We start from the raw sequence: 19838 nt of genomic DNA, 5'->3' as shown, positions 1-19838 counted from the left end.
ACACGGTCAAGCTCTGGCGGTTAATCCTCCTCACACACACATGTACGTGCAGAAATAGGCACTAACAACCCTGACACAAGCAGCTACACTCACTCCCAGGCACAACCACAAACTCACACCCAGAGCCAGCGCCTCGTGTCATCGCACATGGGGACCGTTTTTCTGCCATCCTTTCTCTCTCACTCTTTCTCTCTGTGTGTCTCTTTCTGTCTCTCCCTCCCTCCATCTCTCTCTCTGTCTCTCCCTCCCTTCATCTCTCTCTCTGTCTCTCCCTCCCTCCCTCTCTCTGTCTCTCCCTCCCTCTTGCTCACTCTCCTGCTCCATCCCTCCTCCACAGCACACTCTCCCGTGCACACGCAGGAACACACCATCCTTCTCTTTCCCAGCTGACAGACCAGCAGCATCACGGGGACCTCAGTGCCAGATGGACTTTATTTGCAGAGAATGGCCGGGCTGAGAGAAGAGAAAGCACATTATCAAGAGGGCGGTGGCCCAGCATGTGGGAGGAAGAGAAAGGGTAGAGGGGGCGAGTGGCACCCAGCAAGAGAGAAGAGGAGGAGGGATGCGGAGGGAGGCGGCGCAAAACCAGCTGGGCTGGGCTACTGAACAAGCATTTACTGACCACCCACTCAGGGCCGGGGTGGCTCAGCCACGGAGGGAGGACTCGTCAGAGAAGAGGACAGGCCGGGACGCTGCCCCCACAAGCTCACATTCCTGCAGGACCCGCAAAATGACCCCGCTGAATAAACTGCGCAGCTAGCAGAGAGGGAGTGACCCCGAGGAAGGGAGAGGAGAGCCCAGGTGGTTGGGCTGCCAGGGGGGCGGCTGAGGAGTAGGGTCCGCAGGAGGTGAGGGAAGGAGCCAAGAGACTGCAGGCAGGGGCCCTGGGGAAGAGGGGACAGTGGGGTAGCCACCCAGTTCCCAGTGGCCTCACAGCCCAAGGGAGGGAGACAGTCCACTGACTGGGAGACACCCAAGACGAAAAGGGGGAAATAATGAAACAGAGATGAAAATAGGCAGAAAGAGGCCAAAAGCCACCATGTGAGCACCGAGGAGGCCTCAGGATGTGGCCCCGGCTCCCCTTGCGAGTCTCCTGGGCGAGTGGGCCTGGGCCGGCCCGGCCTCCTCACTCTCTGTCCTCTTCGTCCCCGGTGTACACCTCCTCTGCCTCCCCCTCGCGCTGCCGCCAGGGCCGCCCCAGGTAGCCCCGCACGGAGCTCACAGGGCTCCTCTTTCGGGGCTGAGGGTCCAGCAGCCCCCAGAGCAGAGTGTCGGCCACGGGCGTCAGGCCGCGCCAGGGCTGTGGCCTGTCCTCAGGCTGGCCCGAGGCCTGCCAGATGACGAAGTCCTCATAGAAGGGGTCGGCCTCGGCCAGGGGCTGGTCCCAGGGAAAGTAGCCGGTGAGAAGGCAGAAGAGCAGGACGCCCAGAGCCCAGGCGTCCAGGGCGGGCTGGATGGGCAGGCCCTCGGGGAGGGGCGGGGGGCCGCAGAGCTCCGGGGCCGTGTAGGGGATGGGTGGCCCGGCTAGGCGGAGCAGAGTCCCACGGGGCCGCGTGTGGCCGAAGTCGGTCAGCTTGACCTGCTGGCAGGCCAGGTCGCACACCAGCACGTTCTCCGGCTTGAGGTCCCGGTACACCAGGCCGTGCGAGTGAATGTGCTCCAGGGCCGAGGCCAGCTGGGCTGCGCAGCGCTGGGCTGCTGCCTGCGGGAGGCCCACCTGTGGGGGAGAGGCGTCAGGGCCTGCGAGCCTCCGACCCCAGCCAGCCAGCAGGGGCCTGGGGCCATACAGCTTCTCCTCAGCCCCAGGGAGCAGTCCCAGGAGAGTGAAGGACCTCAAATAGGTGGCCCCACGGAGGCCCAATGAGGACCAGTGTGACCCCATGAGGCCCACTGAAGCCCAGTGAGCCAGGGTGAGGCCTAGTGTGACCCAGTGAGGCCTGTGTGCCCTAGTGAGGACCCCATGAGACCCAGTGAGCCCCAATGAGGTCTAGTGTGACCTGTGAGGCCCGGTGAGGCCGTAGGACCCCCTGAGGCCCAATGTGCCAGGGAGAGGCCTACTGTGACCTTGTGAGGCTGCAAGCCCCAATAAGGCCTAGTGTGGCCCCATGAAGCCTAATGAGGCCTAGTGTGACCTTACGGGGCCCAGTGAACCAGAGTGAGGCCTAATATGACCTTATGGGGCCTGTGAGCCCCACAGGATCTAGTGTCACCCCATGAGGGCTGATGAATCTTGTAGGGTGTAGTGCTGGTCCTGTGGTGTCAGTGGACCCCAGAGAGGACTAACAATTCTGTGAGACCTACCTGCCCAGTGAGGGGCTCTGGGGGGCTATGTGAGGCCTGGTGAGGCCCAACGCAGTGGGTGTGGTTCCTGAGGCCCAGGTCGCTCATGGGCGTCTCTGTGAGACCCCATGAGGCTCTCAGAGGCCTGCTCACGACCCGCCTACTCACCTTGGGCTGGATGAAGGCGATAAGGTCCCCATGCAGGACAGGCTCCGTCAAGAAGCTGTAGGAGTTGGCTGACTCGATGCCAATGCCGTAGGCCGCTACGATGGCCGGATGCGTGCCCAGTGAGAGGCCCACACAGAACTCATAGAGGAAGGCGCGGAGGGAAGTGGAGGCCTTTGGGAGCTGCTTCAGGGCCATGGGCGTGCCTGGGGGCAGCAGGGGCAGGTGTGGGAGGGGTGCCAGGGCCACGGGTCGCCCTTGTGGCCCCTCAACCTGGACTCTCCCATAAGCCCCCTCCGCCTCCTCCCACCCCTGCGTCTCTACCAAGGCCACCCTGAAAACAGCATGGCGACCAAAACACCACCGGTCCCAATAATAATTAGTAATAATAATAACTGCATTTAGTGAGTTTCTACCCTGCTCCCTTACGTCTGCTGTCTTAGAGCGAATGGAAGGATACTGCGAAAACTGAACTCAGAACCTCCAATGGCCCAGTTTGGTCCATTGTTCCTGCAAACCCATGCCAAAAAGCCATGTTTCAGGCAATTGAGGAAAAGACAGCCTGCACTAGATATTAGGCCCAATTAAGGAATTATTACCAGTTTTGTCATGTGTGGAAAGGAAGCCCCCCAAAGGCAGGAACTCTGGTTTCTTCAATTTCTTTAGTTACCAGTGGCCAGGGCCCAAGCTCGCCCATCAGGAGGTCGTGTGTGACAGAGAGAGGTCACCTCCTTCCCTGAAATGCTGACCTTTCCCCTTTCACCTCAGCAGGACGCAGCATGGCTTCTTTTAAGCGTCTACAATGCCCCGGATCCCGGCCATCAGGGCACAGGCCGCCTCTGTCTTGATGCTCTCTGTCCTCTGCGCTCCCCACTATTCCGTGAGCCCCTCACGGGCGGCTGCATCTTCAGGCCCCAGCAGCACCCAGCGCAGGGCCGGGCGTTCGGGAGGCCTCCAGATGTACCAAGCGAAGCACGAGTGGACGCGGCCCCCGTACGACGCCTCCGCCCCCCGGCCTCACTCTGCCTCCGAGTTATGTGATGACCCGGGTCTGGATCTCTCTCTGTTTGCATCTCTCGACTATTCTGGGCTGAAGTGTGTCCCCTCAAATTCATATGCTGAAGTCCTCACCCCCAGTGTCACAGAATAAGACTGTATTTGGAGATAGGTTTTTTTTGGGGGGGGGGTTTGGTGAGGAAGATTGTCCCTGAGCTAACATCTGTGGCAACCCTCCTCTATTTTGTATGTGGGACGCTGCCATAGCATGGCTTGACAAGGGGTGTGTAGGTCCGTACCCAAGATCTGAACCTGCGAACCCTGGACCACCGAAGCAGAATGTGCGAACTTAACTGCTGCACCACTGGGCTGGCCCCAGAGATAGGGTTTTGAAAGAGGTAAAACGAGGTCACTAGGGTGGACCTTTGTCCATATGACTGGGGTCCTTATGAAAAGAGGAAATCTGGACACAGACATGCACATGGGGAAGACCTTGTAAGGACACAGGGAGAAGGTTGTCACCTACAAGCCACGGAGAGAGGCCTCAGGAGAAACCAACCCTGCTGACGCCTCGGTCTCGGACGTGCAGCCTCCAGGACTGTGAGAGAACCCACTCCTGTTGTTTAAGCTGCCCCGCCTGTGGGCTCCGTCATGGCGGCCGTAGCAAATTAACACACCCTTTCTCCCGATGCACACCGGGAGCTCCTGCTTGCAGGCAGGGCTGACAGATTCATCTCTGGGTCCCCAGCATGACCCAGGCCAGGGCTGAGTGCCCTGGTGGCTGCGGAAGGTGTGTCCTGAACTGATGCTGACTCTGAGTTCCACCAGTAGTGTCCCCGCTTCGTGGGAAGGACGGAGGGTGTGTGCAGGCTTGACAGAAAGGCAGGAGACTGGGGCTGGGGGAACATGTCCTGCACACCCGCTGTGCACCGGCCTTGCAGACAGCATGGCCCTGAATCACCCCCATGGTGACCACTAAGCCGCCACATGTGAGGGCCATGAGGGGGGACTCTGTCTTGTTCCCCATTGTCCCCAGCCAACAGAGCCTTTGACATATGCTCAGAGAATCACAGTTCTTTCAGAGAAAGGATCGTCACCCACATTTTCAAAGTGGGAAGCTGAGGCTCAGAGAGGTGAGGGGAGTTCCCAAGAACACACAGCCAGAAGGGGCAGAGGCACGACTTGATTCAGGTTTGCAGCAGAGCCCCCAGCCTTGATGAGTTTCCTCCTGGGCCCAGGCCACCGCCCTCTGCACTTTCCACCTCTGTTCCCAGGCTCTGGTACCTTTCTTTTTTTTTTTTGAGGAAGATTAGCCCTAAGCTAACTACTGCCGATCTTCCTTTTTTTGCCGAGGAAGACTGGCCCTGAGCTAACATCCGTGACCATCTTCCTCTACTTTATCTGTGGGATGCCTGCCACAGCATGGTGTGCCAAGCAGTGCCACGTCCGCACCTGGGATCTGAACCGGTGAACCCCGGGCCACCAAGAAGCGGAACATGCGAACTTAACCCCTGCGCCACTCAGCCTGCCCCGACCCTGGTACCTTTCTGACGGTGGTTGACCAACAGGACCCGGCCAAAGCGGCCCTGGCCTAGGGGTCGCACTTGCTGGTAGAGCTCATCCACTTCGGCTCGCACCAGGGTCTGGGTGCTAAGTGCCATCATGTCCTCCAGCGCCAGGGCTGCCTCCTGGCCCTGCCGGAGCTCCTCTGCTGTGAGGCCCCCCAGGTCCTCCTCAGTTCCATTCTCTGCAGCCCCCACCGCCACCTGTTCCTCATCTGACTGTTTGCCGGGCATCTCTGCAAGGACAGAGGAGAGAAGGTGACCCAGGGCCCAGGGACCGCAAGACCAGGGCCCATGGGAGGAGGGGCTGGGGGCCCGGGCTCCTGGGTCTGAGAGAGGAGGGGCTGGGGGCTCAGTGGCACTTGCCATTGTGACTCAGTTTCCCTCTTCATTAGAGGCATCTGAGGAGTGGAGAGACTAGTCAGTTGCTGGTTGGGGTGAGGTCAAGCCTGAAGTCACAGATGTCCCTTGCCCCCGCCCCCACATCCCTGGGCCAACTGATGGCCCAAGGGTGAAAGATGAACCAGATAACTTGAGACACCCCCCACCTTGTTTCCAAAGCAAACAGACTTGGGCCCTGGGGGTGGGTGAGTAGCTTCTGTCTCCAAAGAGCAAACAGGTGCTCTCTGCCCCCAGAGGCCAGAGAGGGCGATTGGCCACACTAGCCTGAGGCAACGCCTGGGCCTGGATGGGGGCAAGCACTTGGGAGCGGTCACCAAGCCCTTGAGAGGCCTATGGTCCAACTCTTACAACCCCCGCACCTCCTCCCTCAGACCCAGGGGTCTGGGCCCCCAGGCCCTCCTCCCTCAGACCCAGGGGTCCAGGTCCCCAGCCCCTCCTCCCTCAGACCCAGGGATCCAGGCCCCCAGCCCCTCCTCCCTCACACTCAGGAGTTCGGTCCCCCAGCCCACCACTCTCCTGGAACCTTATACAACTCACACATCTAGTGACCCCCAGAATATGTGTCCCTAACACTCAACCACTCTACAGCCTCAAGGTCCAGCTCCTGCTCCCCTTAGGGACCCAGGTCTCTGACCACCTGCCTGGATTCACTCTCAGGTGCTGCCCACCTCAGGCCGTTTAACCTTTGTCTCCTCCTGACCTGGGTTTCGACCTCCAGACCTCACCTTCTTCAAGGCTTGCCTGACCCTTCGCTGCCTGCTGTGGTCAGTGCCCGGCACTTAGAGCCCATGCCAGCAGAGGCCTGCCCAGGAGCAAGACCCCGCCCCCACCTAGGGGTCCCAAGCCCCGCCCTTGGCCCCGCCCCTTCCACCCCACTCGGGGCAGAGCGACATCGTGCGTTGACTCCTAGAACTGGCTGTGGCCAGACAAATGTCCCAGTCCCAGGAGCTGGGTTCCTCCTTCCTCAGACCCAGGAGTCCAGACCCCCAGCCCCTCCTCCCTCAGACCCAGGAGTCCAGGCCCCCAGCCCCTCCTCCCTCAGACCCAGAGACCAGGCCTCCAGCCCCTCCTCCCTCAGACCCAGGGGTCCAGGCCCCAGCCCCTCCTCCCTCAGACCCAGGAGTGGAGGCCCCCTGTACAGGATGAAATCATTTTCTAGCTGGCCCTTGCCTTGACCCCACCAAACTGCCCAATCAATGCTCCATTGACAGGTCAGACGCAAGTGTTCCATAAAGGATGTCCAGGGGACAAGACACTGGGGTCCTGTTTGGGGAAAGGATGAGACAACGAGATTCCAGAACGATGCAGTGAGAGATGATCTCAGACTTGGGGCGGAGGGGAAGCAGGTGGTGGAGCAACTGGGAAGAGGGGCTTGAGGGGAGAGGGAGAAGGGAGGGGGGCCCATGTTCTGGGTTTGTAGACTTCAATGGAGGGGGGCTGCTGGGCAAGGACTCCCAGCTCTGAGGGAGGAGGGCCTGGGGGCCTGGACCCCTGGGTCTGAGGGAGGAGGGGCTGGGCAAGGACTCCCAGCTCTGAGGGAGGAGGGCCTGGGGGCCTGGACCCCTGGGTCTGAGGGAGGAGGGGCTGGGGGCCTGGACTCCTGGGTCTGAGGGAGGAGGGGCTGGGGGCCTGGACTCCTGGGTCTGAGGGAGGAGGGGCTGGGGGCCTGGACCCCTGGGTCTGAGGGAGGAGGCTGGGGGTCTGGACCCCTGGGTCTAAGGAAGGAGGCTAGGGGTATAGAGGGGCTGCACTCACCCCTCATGTTTACAGGGAGATGACTGATGTGAACTCATTTGGTTCTTTTTAAATAAGCTTTTTATTTCAGAATAGGTTTAGGTTTATAAAACCGCGGCAGAGACCATGCTGAGAGCTCTGGGTCTCCTCACCCAGCTCCTCGAAGGTGACTATCTCATGCAGCCAGTGGGACATTGGTCCAAACTAAGAAATTCACCATCAAATGCTGGGCTCTTCTGGTTTCACCCGTGCTTCCAGCCACAGCCTTTTTCTGTCCCAGCGTCCAACCCAGAGACCAGGTGGCACTTAATGAACTCGCTTTTTTACCTCGAGAAAGCACGTAGGGCAGATCCCTGTGGAGGAAGCACAGTTCCCCATTTCTGACCCTGTGCCAGGTGATGGGAACATGGTGTGGGACCCACGCAGCCCCTGTCCCACAGGCAGGAAGCACCACAAGTCAGGGGCACGCGTGCTGTGACGGCGGTGGCACAGGGCGATATGAGATGCATCCAAATCAGCTGAGGCCCCCAGCACAGATGGGTCTGAGGGGCACAGGGAGCTGGGACAATCACACGCCGTGTGCTCTGTGCTCTCAGCAAGTGGGTAGGTACAGGGTACCTGCCATGTGGGAGCAGAACCTAAAAGCGTGTGGAAATGAGAAAGACCATGTCCAGTCTGGACAGCCTGAGAGCGGAGATGGAAAAAAGATGGAGACACGGATCACTCAGATACGCATTCCTGACGCATTCTCCTCCCGGCAGGAGAGGGGGCGGGGGCGGGGCCAATTTCTGGAGGCACGGAGCCGTGAGGAAGGTGTTCTCAGGGGAGGACACAGGATGTGCAAACATCTGCAAGTGGGAGAGTGCACATGCGTGTATGTGCATGTATGCGTGTGTGCATGTATGCGTGTGCACATGTGCGTGTGTGTGTGTGCGTGTGTGTGTAAATTTAGGTCCAGAAAGGATGAGTGACTCCCCAGTCATCCAGAGCCCAGGGAAACGGGAGAGGCAGAGGGCAAGGTTTCCATAGTGTTGGATCCTGAAAGCCCAAATTTGTTGCTACGGACAGCGGGAGTCATCCAAGGTCTTGGAGGAGAGGGGTGACTCTATCAGAACTCCATGATGAGCACTCAACATGTTCCCACAGTGCAGAAATGCATCTGTAGGGGGAACAGCGCCTTCACTCAAGAAGACACATTCCGGGCAGAAGGAAGAGGAAAGGTTCTTGAGGGAGGAGGGGGCTAAGACCCCTGGGTTTGACTGGGGAGGGGCAGGGGGTCTGGGACTCCGGGGTCCTCAGTCAAGAGGGGAATTGTGTATCCCAGTCCAGCCTTCAGTAGGGAGAGATGCAATGAGTTCCATTTCTGTCCTCTTGGGAGCAGCTGTCTTCCTATCCAGGTGGCCATGGGGCTGGGGGAGGGGACTTTGGCCCAGGCTCTGACCACCTGTCTCAGCCACCTGGTCAGGGAGCTCCCCCATCTGTCCCCATCATCCTGCCACCTTTGTCGTCCTCCTCCTCCTCCTCCTCTGTCCACTCCTCCAGGCTTGCTGCCCCCTCCTCTTCCTCCTCCCCATTCTCACTGGACATACTCCCCAAGCCCCCAGGTCCCTCTCTGTTCCTCTCCAACCCCCAATCATCCCCCAAGAAGTCCAGGACAGCCAGTGGGGGGCTCCTAGTCTCAGGATCCAGGTCCAGAAGCCCCTGAAGCAATGCCAGAGCTGGGGATGCAAACTGGTCCCAAGGGGGTGGTGGTTGAGCTGGCTGGGGCCTGCTGGTCATCCAGCCAGCAAAGGCCTCGAACTCGGGGTCAGGGGCCAGTGCCACTTCCCAAGGGAAGCAGGCAGTGGCAGCACAGAAGAGAAGCACTCCCAGGCCCCAGGAGTCCACTGCTGGTCGCAGGGGCAGGGTGTCTGGTGGCAGCAGGAGGCAGAGCTCAGGTGGAGCAGAGGGCAGAGGCCCTGGGGGGGCAGGGGTTGGACTGCCCTCAGGCCGAGTCAGACCCAGGTCACCGAGGGCCACACGGCTGCAGACAGGGTCAAAGACCAGCACGTTGTCTGGCTTGACGTCTGCGTGGACCAGCCCCCGGCCGTGGAGGAAGTCTAGGGCTCCGGCCAGCTGGGCCACCACCCGCTTCACCAGCAGCTCTGGGAGGCCCTGGGGTCAAGGAGAGAGGGTGAAGGTCAGGGTGCCCTGGTTCCTTCTTAATTTTGCTTCTTGGCGTTCAAGAACCCAGAAGCCCAGAACAGTGGCTACCTCTAGTGGCCCCATGACATCCCCCCAACACCTCCAGATCATCCTCAACCACAACCTGCACCCACATCTGTACTCCCATAGATCAACCCCCGGCTATCTTCCTCACTGGAACCCCAAACCTAACCAGAAGCTCTTGCAGCTTCCGTCAAACTTTCCCCTAACCCTAATAACTCACGCCCACTCCTTATATTTCTTATCTCCTCTAAACTGACCACCCAGATGGCCAGTGAGAACCCAAATCCCGTACTTAATTCCAATCTTAGCCCATACTAATTTAGATCCCATCTCTAGCTCAGACCTTGTTCTAAAGTCCTACTGTTTACTTCATCAATCGATTGATAAATCTATTCATCCATCAAACCAGCCATCCATCCAACAGTCTATACAGCAGTGTTTCCACTTGACATCCATTCCACCAGCCAGTCAGCCATCCAATAATTTATTCAGTTATTTAATATCCAACATCCATCCATTCATCCCTCATTGCTTCCTTCCATCCCTCCATCCACCCATCCATCCATCCAACCACCTTCCCTCCACTCATGCATGCATCCATCCATCCAACCATTCACCTGTCCATCCCTCCATCCACCCATCCGTCCATCCAACCACCTTTCCTCCACTCATCCGTCCATCCACCCATCCATCCATCCAACCACCTTTCCTCCACTCATCCATCCATCCATCCATCCATCCATCCATCCATCCCTCTTTCTCCCACCCTCCCTTTCTTCTGTTTATCCTCAATCCTGTCTCAAATCCAAAGTCTATTCCTAAAGATGGCCCCACCCTAATCTTCAAACTCAAGAACCCCCAGAATCTCATGGATTCACTCCTGACGTAGTTTCCTTTCTGGAGGGGACCTCATTACAGCCCATCTCCAGCCCAATCTATATACATATCCGCAACCATCTCTGCAAACCCATCCACGCTCTTCTCCACACACGTTACCAATCTATGATCGACCCTAAGCTCAACCCACTCAACTCCACCCATGCTCACACTCCCAATCCTAATGCTAACGAAAATCTCAGCTCTGTCTCCATCCGGACCCCAATCCCATCCCCACTCCCTTCATCAGACCTCACCCATCCTCAACCCCAACCCCAGCTCCCCACCCCTGCAAGCTTGTGTTTGGATGGTTGGATGGATTAGGGTTAGAGTTAGGCATGGAACTGCATTGAGAATTAGAAATCAGGAGGGCGTTTTGGGGCTTCGGGTGGAGCTGGGTTGGAGACTGATTTGAGGGTCAGTGTTGGAGATAGAAATGGGGTGAGGGACAGAGTTGGACATGGGATAAGCAGTCCCAACCTTTGTCGCCCCCAGCCTCACCCGTTCCTGCAGCATCCCGCTGAGATCCCCAAAGGGTGCAAACTCCTGAGCAAAGACAAAGTGTCGGGGGGTCTGCAGGGGTCCCGCCAGGGTCTGGAGCAGGCCTGGGTGTGCCGAGACGCAGCGGCCCACACAGAACTCTCTTAGGAAGGTAGTTCTCAGGACCGAGTCCCGAGGCAGGAGCTTCAGAGCCACAGCTGGACCTACCAGGGAGATGGGAACAGAAGGGAACTCAAGGTGCTCTGATCTTACTGTGGGGCCTTAGGCAAGCCGCTTAACCTCTCTGAGCCTCAGACATCTCATGTGTAAAACAAGAGGGGCAGGGCATAGTGTCTGACCTCTCTGTGCTTCCAGTTTCTCCTTGTGTGAAGTGGGGGTTGGAGGCCACCTTCCCTGAGGACACTTCCTGCTCTGCTGTGTGGCCTTGCACAGCTGCCTTACCCTCTCTGGGCCTCAGTTTTCTCTCACATATAGTCGGGGATGTGGTGACCTGGATTCCAATCCAAGCTGTGCTCCTGCCTTGCTGTGCGACCTCAGACAAGTCTCTTACTCTCTCTGGGTGAGCTCTGTTTCTTGGAAGATCACAGCGCTCTTAACTTTCTGAGAGCCCCCAACAAGAAGGGTCCCCAACAGCTCCACCTGGGGATGCTCCTTGTCTTGGTGGTTTCTGAGACCCTATTATGAGGAAGTCCTGGAGTCTGCCCTTTAGTGGCTGAACTCACCCCCTTGGCGAGGCCGGGCAAGGAGCACGCGGCCATAGGAGCCAGAGCCGAGCTCTCGGATGAGGCGATACTGGAGACGCAGATTTCTCACTGGGGTCACCCTGGTGGCCGTCAGCTCCACGAGCCGTTGGAGGGCTGTGGCTGTGTCCTCCTGCAGGAGAGGGACAGAGGTGGGGAGGGGGTGAGTCTGGGGCCCACTGAGAGCAGCACAGGAGATTAGAGGCCCAGCCCAGGGCTGAGATGGGGGACCAGGGGACGGGGTCACTGTCCCCAGAGAGGAGGATGAGTCACAATGACTCACCCAGCCTCGGGCCACCTGTTTTTATGTCCTGGCGGGGTTTGGGGTGATTGTCTCAGAGAGCCCGCCCACCACCATCTGTGGGAGCCACCAGAAGCCCCCAGCTCCAACTGGGGCCACATCCTCAGCCCACGCAATCCCCCACTCCGCCCGTCCCGCTCTGGGTCCTGCTCTCTCCCTGTGCTTCCCATTCTTTGTGTCTGAGTCCGTTTCTCTGGGGACCTCGGTCTTGCTGTGTCTCCTCGGGTTTGCGTTATTCTGGGTCTTTGATGCTTCTCTGTTTCCTGTCTCTTCCATTTTTCTCTCTGTGTCTGCTCCCTGCCCCTCTCCATCTCTATCTCTGACTCCATTTTTCTGCATTTCTGCCTCTCTCTGTCTCTTTCTCCCCTGGCTCCCATCTCTCACCTCTGGGTCCCCATCTTCGTGGTTCTCAGGGTCCCTGAGCTCCATCTCAGGATCACCTGGTGTCCGCTGGCCCTTGGGCAAGCACCCTTTGTCTGGGCTCCCCAAAAAGCAACAAGCTCACCCGAGCCCCACTGCACCCCACGGGGCCTCGCTCAGCAGAGCTAAGGTCTAGGAGCTCGTCTGAAAGGGTCTGCCTCGGTCTCCCTATGTGTCTGTCGGAGTTGAAAGATTTCCCTGACTTTTTGTACCCAACTCCTCCCCTCTCTCTTTCCCCCTCTGGGTCTCTGCGTCCCTCTCTGTATTACCCTGTTGATTTCGTTTGCTCCCTCTCACCCCTTCTTCTCCTCTGTACCCTCCCTCAGTCTCTTCTGTGTGATTATCTTTCTTTCGGTCTCTCTCCACTGCCCTCCGTCTCTGTCTTGTTCTTGTTCTAGCTCTCGGGTCCCCAGGCTGGGTCTTCCTGTCCTGTCTCTGTTGGTCCCTGGCTTCTCTCTCTCGTCCCCACGCTGTTCCCACTGTTGTTGCCCGTCTGTCATTCAGGATATCCCGCACTCTGCTCCCCCTCCCCCCTTTCTCTGTTTCTCCCTTTCCCCCCTCTGCCTCACTCTGGTCTGCTCTTCCCAGTGTCTCTCCGTCTCTCTCCTCCTGTCTTTGTTCCTGACTTTCTCTCAGAGCCTTTTGTCCCTCCCTTTCTCTGGGCCCGGGACAGGGGTGTGTGTGACAGCTCAGAGACATCCTGTCCCCCCCATACCCCTCCCTCACCCCCTCTGACCCGCTGCCCCCCTCCCTCCCCCTTCCAAACTTAGACCAGCTTGGACTCTGGGCTCTGGTCCCAGGACAGAGGGGACAAAACATATTGTGAACCCCCCAGGGCTGGGCCTGAGCGCAGTGGGAACTGGGGGGACAGGTCCCTTCACATACCTTACCTGGGATGGCAGACCCACAGCTCTGCTCATTCCACCTTCCTCCTTGGGCTGGGAGTCCTGGCCTCCAGGAACAAGGAGACCATTCCCAAAGTCCTGCTCCTTAATACTGAGAGTCCAGACCCCAGCCCCTCCTCCCTCAGACCCAGGAGTCCAGGCCCCCAGCCCCTCCTCCTTCAGACCCAGGAGTCCAGGCCCTCAGCCCCTTCTCCCTCAGACCCAGGGGTCCAGGCCCCAGCCCCTCCTCCCTCAGACCCAGGATCTCTAATGGCCGAGCGATGTCCTGGGGAAAAAAGCTTCTTTCATGTATTCGGCACTGCTCTGAGCTGACTCTGTGCAGAAGGGTGGGGGGGCTTTCCACTGGATCCTCCTCGCCACCTCAAAAGGGTGAGGATTTATCCCCAGTTTACAGAGCAGGAAACTGAGGTTCCCAGAGACCGATCTCCTTACATAAGGTTGGAGTGGGAGGAGGTGTTGGCGGGCTCTGGGCCAGCTCTGAGTGACTCACAGCCCTGCCGCCTGCCCCACTGGTTTCCACCACTACTACAACCTGCTATTAATAAAAACGCAGCAACGACAGTCTCAGTCTCGGAGACTCTGGAAGGATCCCGGGAAACTGGCTACGATGTTGCCCCTGGAAACCCCGGCAGGGCCGGGGCGGGGTGGGGGGGGTGGTCAGAGGGAGAACTTCCTTTGCTTTGAGGTTTGATTGTGAAAAGTTGCAAACATGCAGAAAAGTTGAAAGGATGCCGTGGGGAGCACCCTTCAACCCATTGACCAGACTTCACAAACGCTGACTTTTTGCCATATTCACTTTAGCTTTGTTTGCTTTGGGGGAAATGAAGTATTTAAAGTAAATTACAGACTGTGGAAACCTTTTTGCGTGAAATGATATGCTACTTGGTGTTTGCTTTCAAATACTCCAGCCAAAGAAAATGAAAGTTGGCGGGGTGGGGGGTGGGGGGGCGTTGTTAATTGAGAACAAGGGGGTTTCTTTTACTCTTTATTTTTGGTCGTGCTGGCAATTTTCCCTCATAAAAAGCTAAAAATGATAAAATAAGGTACTGACACCATGATAACTTGTGCCCCAATGCTTGGGTTTATGTCTCTATAAAAGGAAAATTTCCAGCTCAACCGTGTTATTAATCACATCTATCGGCATTAACGATAATTCCTTAAAATGGGCAATTTCCTTAGAATCAGCTAATACCCAAACCGCATTCAATTTCTCCCAATTTTTCCAAATAAGTCCTCTGCTGCTGCTTTACTTGAGTCCGTAATCAATGTCAGCCCACAGCTTTGGGGGAACTTTTTATCGCTGTGTCTTTCGTATTATTTCAATTTGTCCCACAGCACGTGTTACCTCCTCAAAAAAAAAAAAAAAAAAAAAGATGAAATAACGCAATGATGACTATTTATTCAAGGCTTATTCGGTGCCAGGCCCTGGACCTTTTGAAAAGAAAAAATTCATTCAAGACTTTGTGGAGTCTTGCCTGAAGCCCTGGGCTAGTGAAGGATGGTTTCCAATTTGCTGATGGAAAAACTGAGGCACAGAGATGTGGAGGCACGGACCAGCAGCCAGCGAGAGGCAGAGCCAGGATTCCCGAGCATCTGGGGACTCCAGGCTGCTCTCTGTCCCCTGCCCAGGCAGCTTGCGTGAAGCAGATCCCCCGGTGGCCGGCTGGAGCTGAGTTCCTCCCCTGGGGCCGTGGCGTGTGCAGGGGGCCTTCGGGGACTGCAGAGCAGCTGCTGCGCTGGAGCCCAAAGGTCAGGCTGCAGAGCCGGCCACCTGGGTCCCCTGCGTGGAGGGTGAGGGGCACGCTGCAGGCCTTCCGCCCTCCCCAGCACCCCTCCCTCCCCCCAGAGGCTCACTGATGATCCGGGGAGCTTTGCACCTCCCCATTTAGCAACGCCGCCCGGCGGGGTCACCCGGAGTGACCTGCGGAGGCAGGTGTGGGTGGGGGAGGCTCCAGCCCTGGCCCTGGGGCGCACACACCCCTCATGAGAACTGGCCTCTGGGCCTCCTGCCTGTCCCCTCCTGTGTCCTTCCTGCCAGCCCCCAAGAGCTCCTCTCATGAGCCTCTCCTGGCTCTGTGCATGCTCTCCGACAAGTGTCCAACTGCCTCTGTGCCTCAGTTTCCTCCTAAGAAATGAGAGTAATTGCAGGTCCTGCTCAGAGTGTCATTGTTAAAGAAACATTGAACACCTATAATATATTATATATTTGTAATATATAATATATTGCATATATTATAATAATGAATGTAATATACATTACCTTATACATAATTATGCTATGTATTATGTATACTATATACTATCACATATTCCATATTATATTGTATATAGTAGAGTATACATCATAAATTATTTATATATTTTACATTTTTTCCAATATTTAATGAGTAAAACGTATACTGAAAGATCACATAAAAGTTAACTTATGCCTCAAAGATTGTGCAGCTGACAGCTTAACCCGCCCGCCCTCCCACCCCGTCCTTGGGCAAAGAAAGAGATCAAAAGAAAAAGAAAGGAAAAGGAAACGATCACATTAAATTGATTTGTTTGGTCTGGAAAGATAAGATGGTAAACTAGTAAATTAAAATCTTGGCTCTGAATTGCTATCATGGTGCAGTCGACAGTACAGTGCTGAAGGCTGGGCTACCTTCATTCCTGTTTTCACAACAGTAATGCTATTTTTCTTTCTATTGCACCACGGAGCCCCTTTGTCCATATGTACATTGAATAAATACTGCTAAATAAAATAATGGATGAAAGCAGTAAACGAAGCACTCAGAATAAAATCATGGCTTGTCGATATGATTGTTATCAACAAGCACTCTCATGGCGGTGTCTGCAGGCCAGCCGCTGCTCTGGGGTCTTTACACACCTGTACAGGAAGCTCATTTAATCCTCACAATCTACCTGTGATATGGGGACTATTATTTTCGAAGGCACAGACAGGTCACACGTGTCAACCATCATTGTCTCTGACCAGGTCACTCAGCAGCACAAACCCCTACTCTGGTTCCCTGGGCGATGGAATATTTCAGGGACGGACCCTCCAAAAATATCCTAAATAGTATAATGAGCACCTATGCGTCCATCACTGTTCAGTTGAACAGAACTTTTCAAATATAATTGGAACCCTCTGTGTACTCACCTCAGGCCAAATCCTTTCCTTTTCTCCCAGAGGTAACCACCATCGCCAACCACATGTTTGTTAGTCTTCATTTAAAAATAAACAACTTTTGCTACATACGTATGAATCTCTAACTGCTATAGAGTATCACCTTGCATGTTTTTAAATGTTGTATAAATAGCATCACCTCGGTGACCTTCTGCGGCTGGCTTTTGTCCTCACCAGCTCAACCCTGTGTTTGTGAGTTTCATCTGTGTTGTTACATCGAGCTCAGTTCTTTCCTTTGCAGAAATGTTGAATATTCTAGTGTATGGACATACTGTATTTTATGGGTACGTCCTTCTGAAGGTGGCTTTTTATGTTTCTGCAATATTGTGCTCTTTCAAGCAGGGGTGCAAACAATATTCTCATACGTGTCGCCTTGTGCTAAGTGAAAACGCTTTCTCCAGGGCTTTGGCCTCCAGGTGGAATTCCTGGGTGGGAAGAGAGAATATGCAGCTTTCTCAGAGCCTACCGCATGGCTCTCGAAGGCAGCTGTACCTGGCATCGGTGCTTAATTTTTAGTTTTTGTGTTCATAGGTCGCTTTGGGAATCTGAAAAAGCCATGGAGACTTGCACTGTCGGATACAGAAGCCACTAGCCAGGTGTGGCTCTCAAGCACCTGAAATGTGGCAGGTCTGAATTGAGAGGTACTGTGAGTGTAAAGTAGACTCCGGATGTCAAAGACTTAGCACGAAAAGGAGAACGCAAACTATCTCATTGACGATTTTTGTATTAATTACATGGTGATATCATAATGTTCTGGATACACAGTCAATCTCATCATTCTCGAATTCCGTATTTGTGAATTTCCCTACCCGATAAAATTTGTTTGTAACCCTCAAGTCAACAGTCACGGTGCTTTCACCGGCGTGCACAGGGCCGTGAAAAATGTGAGTCCCTGATGCGCACATTCCCAGCTGAGGTTCAACGAGGAGGCACTCTGCCTTCTCGTTGTCAGTGCTCGTCCTGTAAACATGTCCTTTTTGGCAATCTAGTTAGTGCCGTGGTTGTTGCAGTATTGTGCTTTTTGTTGGCGATTTGGGGCTTCAAAATGGCCCCCAAGCACAGTGCGTAAGTACCGTCCAGTGTGCCAATTGCAACAGGGCTGCGATGTGCCTCACAGGAAAAATAGGTGTTAGACAAGCTTCCTTTGGGCTTGAGGTATGGCCCTGTTGACCGTGAGCTCAAGGTTAGTGAATCAACAATATGTATTAAATAAGTTGTGTTTAAACAAACACACACACAACAAGGTTACTCATTGATCAATTGACAAACATGTTGTGACCAGGCTGGCGGGATCCTGAACTCACACTTCCTTTAGAGGCGATGGTTCAGTGCCAGTGACTCAGTGTTCGCAAGACTTTAGAGACCGTAGCCACCGTGAATAAGGAGAATCGACTGTATTGAGTGTCGGGGATGACAAGAATACACTGTATCGAGTGAAATAAGACATACTATCAAAGTTATTTTCACCTTGTTTCTTTTTTACTTTTGTAAAAATGGAAACACACAATTTGGCGGACAACATTCGGGATTACAGACCCTGCTGGATCCCCCTTGTTGTCTAGACATCACAGACTAAGAACCATTGCATTCTCCACGTCCATGCGGCTGCAGGTGGAAGTCCTGGTCCCACCCTCTCCCGTGTGTCCCATCCCCCCAGCCTCTTCCCTACCTCCAGTCCTTTCCCCCTGGAGTGTCCCAACCTCGACCCAGAAAGGCATCTTTCTAACACTCAGAGACAACATTTGTCCCTCGCCTTCTCAATAGCCTCCCGTGGCTCCCCATTGCCCTTAGGAGAACGTCCAAGCTCCCCAGCCTGGCCTCTGAGCCCTTCTGGAGCTGGCACCTGATCTGTCTTATCTGCCGCCCCACCCCATCTCACCCGACACCCCAGTCACACGGAAGGACTCACAGTTCCCTGGGGCACTGGATTCTCTCTCCCTCTCCTCAGGAAATGTGTGTGGAACGAGACTGACGGATGGCCGAGTGAAGCGCGTCCGTAATAGCTTCCTAAATCCCGCGTGATTAACGATAATTATAGCTAGTATTTACTGAACTCTGTGTGTTACTAGCCCCTGCGCTAATCCTCGCAGCAGCCAGGGGAGGTAGGTCCTATTATTAGCTCCGTTTATAGTTGAAGGAAGGGAGACTGGCTGAGATGGAATCTCTTGCCCGGTGTCCCGCTGAGGCTGAACGGCAGAGTTGGGACCCAAACCCGGACAGTGGACGCCACCTGACACACCCCGGGCCTTTCTGCCGTGTGTAGATATTCCCAGGCCTGGCGCTCCAGGCAGATGCGTGTCCAGGTGGCTGACTTCTCTTGTTTCTGTTCAGATTCAACACACGTTTCCTGGGGCCTGAGCTGGGGGCAGAGACAAGCAGATAGGTTCTGTCCCTGCCCCGGGAGGAGTCAAGGAGGCGCCATGGACTAGCATGCAGGGAATCATGAAGCAGAGGGTTACCAGTTCTAACGGAGGTGACTCTGAAAAGTCCTGATGGGACAATGAGTGGAGGAGGGAGAGGCCTCGAGCAGAGGCCAGTTGTGACTGAGCTTCAAATGAAAACAAACAGATTAGTTAAACAACTGCGGTGTGCTTACCTGCTTCTATGTCTCAAGCAGAGAGAGCAAAGGGAACAGTCCTTGCCCTCAAAGGAAGAGCTACAGAGACAGGAAGTGGGTGAGCGGGTGTCGAGGGTTTGGAGGGGATGGGGCATTAGGGGCGACACTTAGGGTTCGCTGAGCTTCCTTTTGGGATGGTGGAAATGTTCTAAAATCGATCACGGTGATGGCCACACAACTCTGTGACCGCACCAGAGGCCACTGAGTCGCATACCGTAAATGGCTGCATTGTGTGGTAGGGGGATCAGATCTCAATAAGGCTATAAAAACCCCGCCCTGATGGAGAGCACGTTGCAGAGAGAGGCCGCAGTGAATGGGGTGGATCGCACACTCAGATCAGTTCAACACCCATCATGGAATAACCAGCATCTTTTTCTTGATTTGTGTTTTTTATTTCTTTTTTAAAATTTTATTTATTTATTTACTTTTTGAGGAAGATTAACCCTGAGCTAACATCTGCCACCAATCCTCCTCTTTTTGCTGAGGAAGACTGGCCCTGAGCTAACATCTGTGCCCGTCTTCCTCTATTTTACGTGGGACGCCTGCCACAGCAGGGCTTCACAAGCAGTGCTATGTCTGCACCTGGGATCCTAACCAGCGAATCCCGGGCTGCTGAAGCGGAATGTGCAAACTTAACTGCTGTGCCACGGGGCCGGCACCTTTTCTTTCTTTTTTTAATTAATAAACTTTATTGGTTTTTTTAAGGGTAGTTTTAGGCTCACAGAAAAATTGAGTAGAAGGGACAGAGATTTCCCATATGGCCTCTGCCCCCACCTGTGCACAGCCTCCCCCATTGTCAACACCCCCCACCAGAGGGGGCCATTTATTATCACTGATGAACCTAAATTGACACATCCTTATCACCAAAAGTCCATAGCTGACATTAGGGTTCACTCCTGCTGTCGTACATTCTCTGGGTTTGGACAAATGTGTAACAACATGTATCCATCATTGGTTCA

The 19838-nt window shown here is 55.2% G+C and overlaps 1 protein-coding gene across 15 annotated transcripts; it reads right to left on the bottom strand.

The window, feature by feature from the left end:
* Positions 1-413: 413 nt before the first annotated feature.
* On the bottom strand, positions 414-18246 carry LOC124249434 (serine/threonine-protein kinase SBK2-like). 15 transcript variants are annotated; one of them, XM_046680377.1, is made up of 8 exons: positions 18172-18213; positions 17567-17686; positions 16236-16687; positions 15086-15215; positions 11447-11597; positions 4985-5239; positions 2449-2651; positions 414-1717 (listed from the first exon to the last, which is right to left on the bottom strand). In XM_046680377.1, the coding sequence occupies exons 3-8, from the start codon at positions 16304-16306 to the stop codon at positions 1127-1129; spliced, it is 1401 nt and encodes a 466-aa protein (XP_046536333.1). In that variant the 5' UTR covers positions 16307-16687; positions 17567-17686; positions 18172-18213; the 3' UTR covers positions 414-1126. The 15 variants fall into 15 exon arrangements, with proteins under 15 accessions (XP_046536333.1, XP_046536334.1, XP_046536335.1 ...); XM_046680378.1 differs by lacking the exon at positions 16236-16687 and having other exon boundaries at positions 18172-18212; XM_046680380.1 differs by lacking the exons at positions 414-1717; positions 2449-2651; positions 4985-5239 and adding exons at positions 7203-9293; positions 10725-10927 and having other exon boundaries at positions 18172-18214.
* Positions 18247-19838: the final 1592 nt, after the last annotated feature.

Source organism: Equus quagga, chromosome 13, assembly GCF_021613505.1.
Source record: "Equus quagga isolate Etosha38 chromosome 13, UCLA_HA_Equagga_1.0, whole genome shotgun sequence".
Classification (NCBI taxonomy): Eukaryota; Metazoa; Chordata; class Mammalia; order Perissodactyla; family Equidae; genus Equus; species Equus quagga.
The sequence above is the reverse complement of the archived record's forward strand: the minus strand, read 5'-3'. Positions and strand labels throughout refer to the sequence as shown.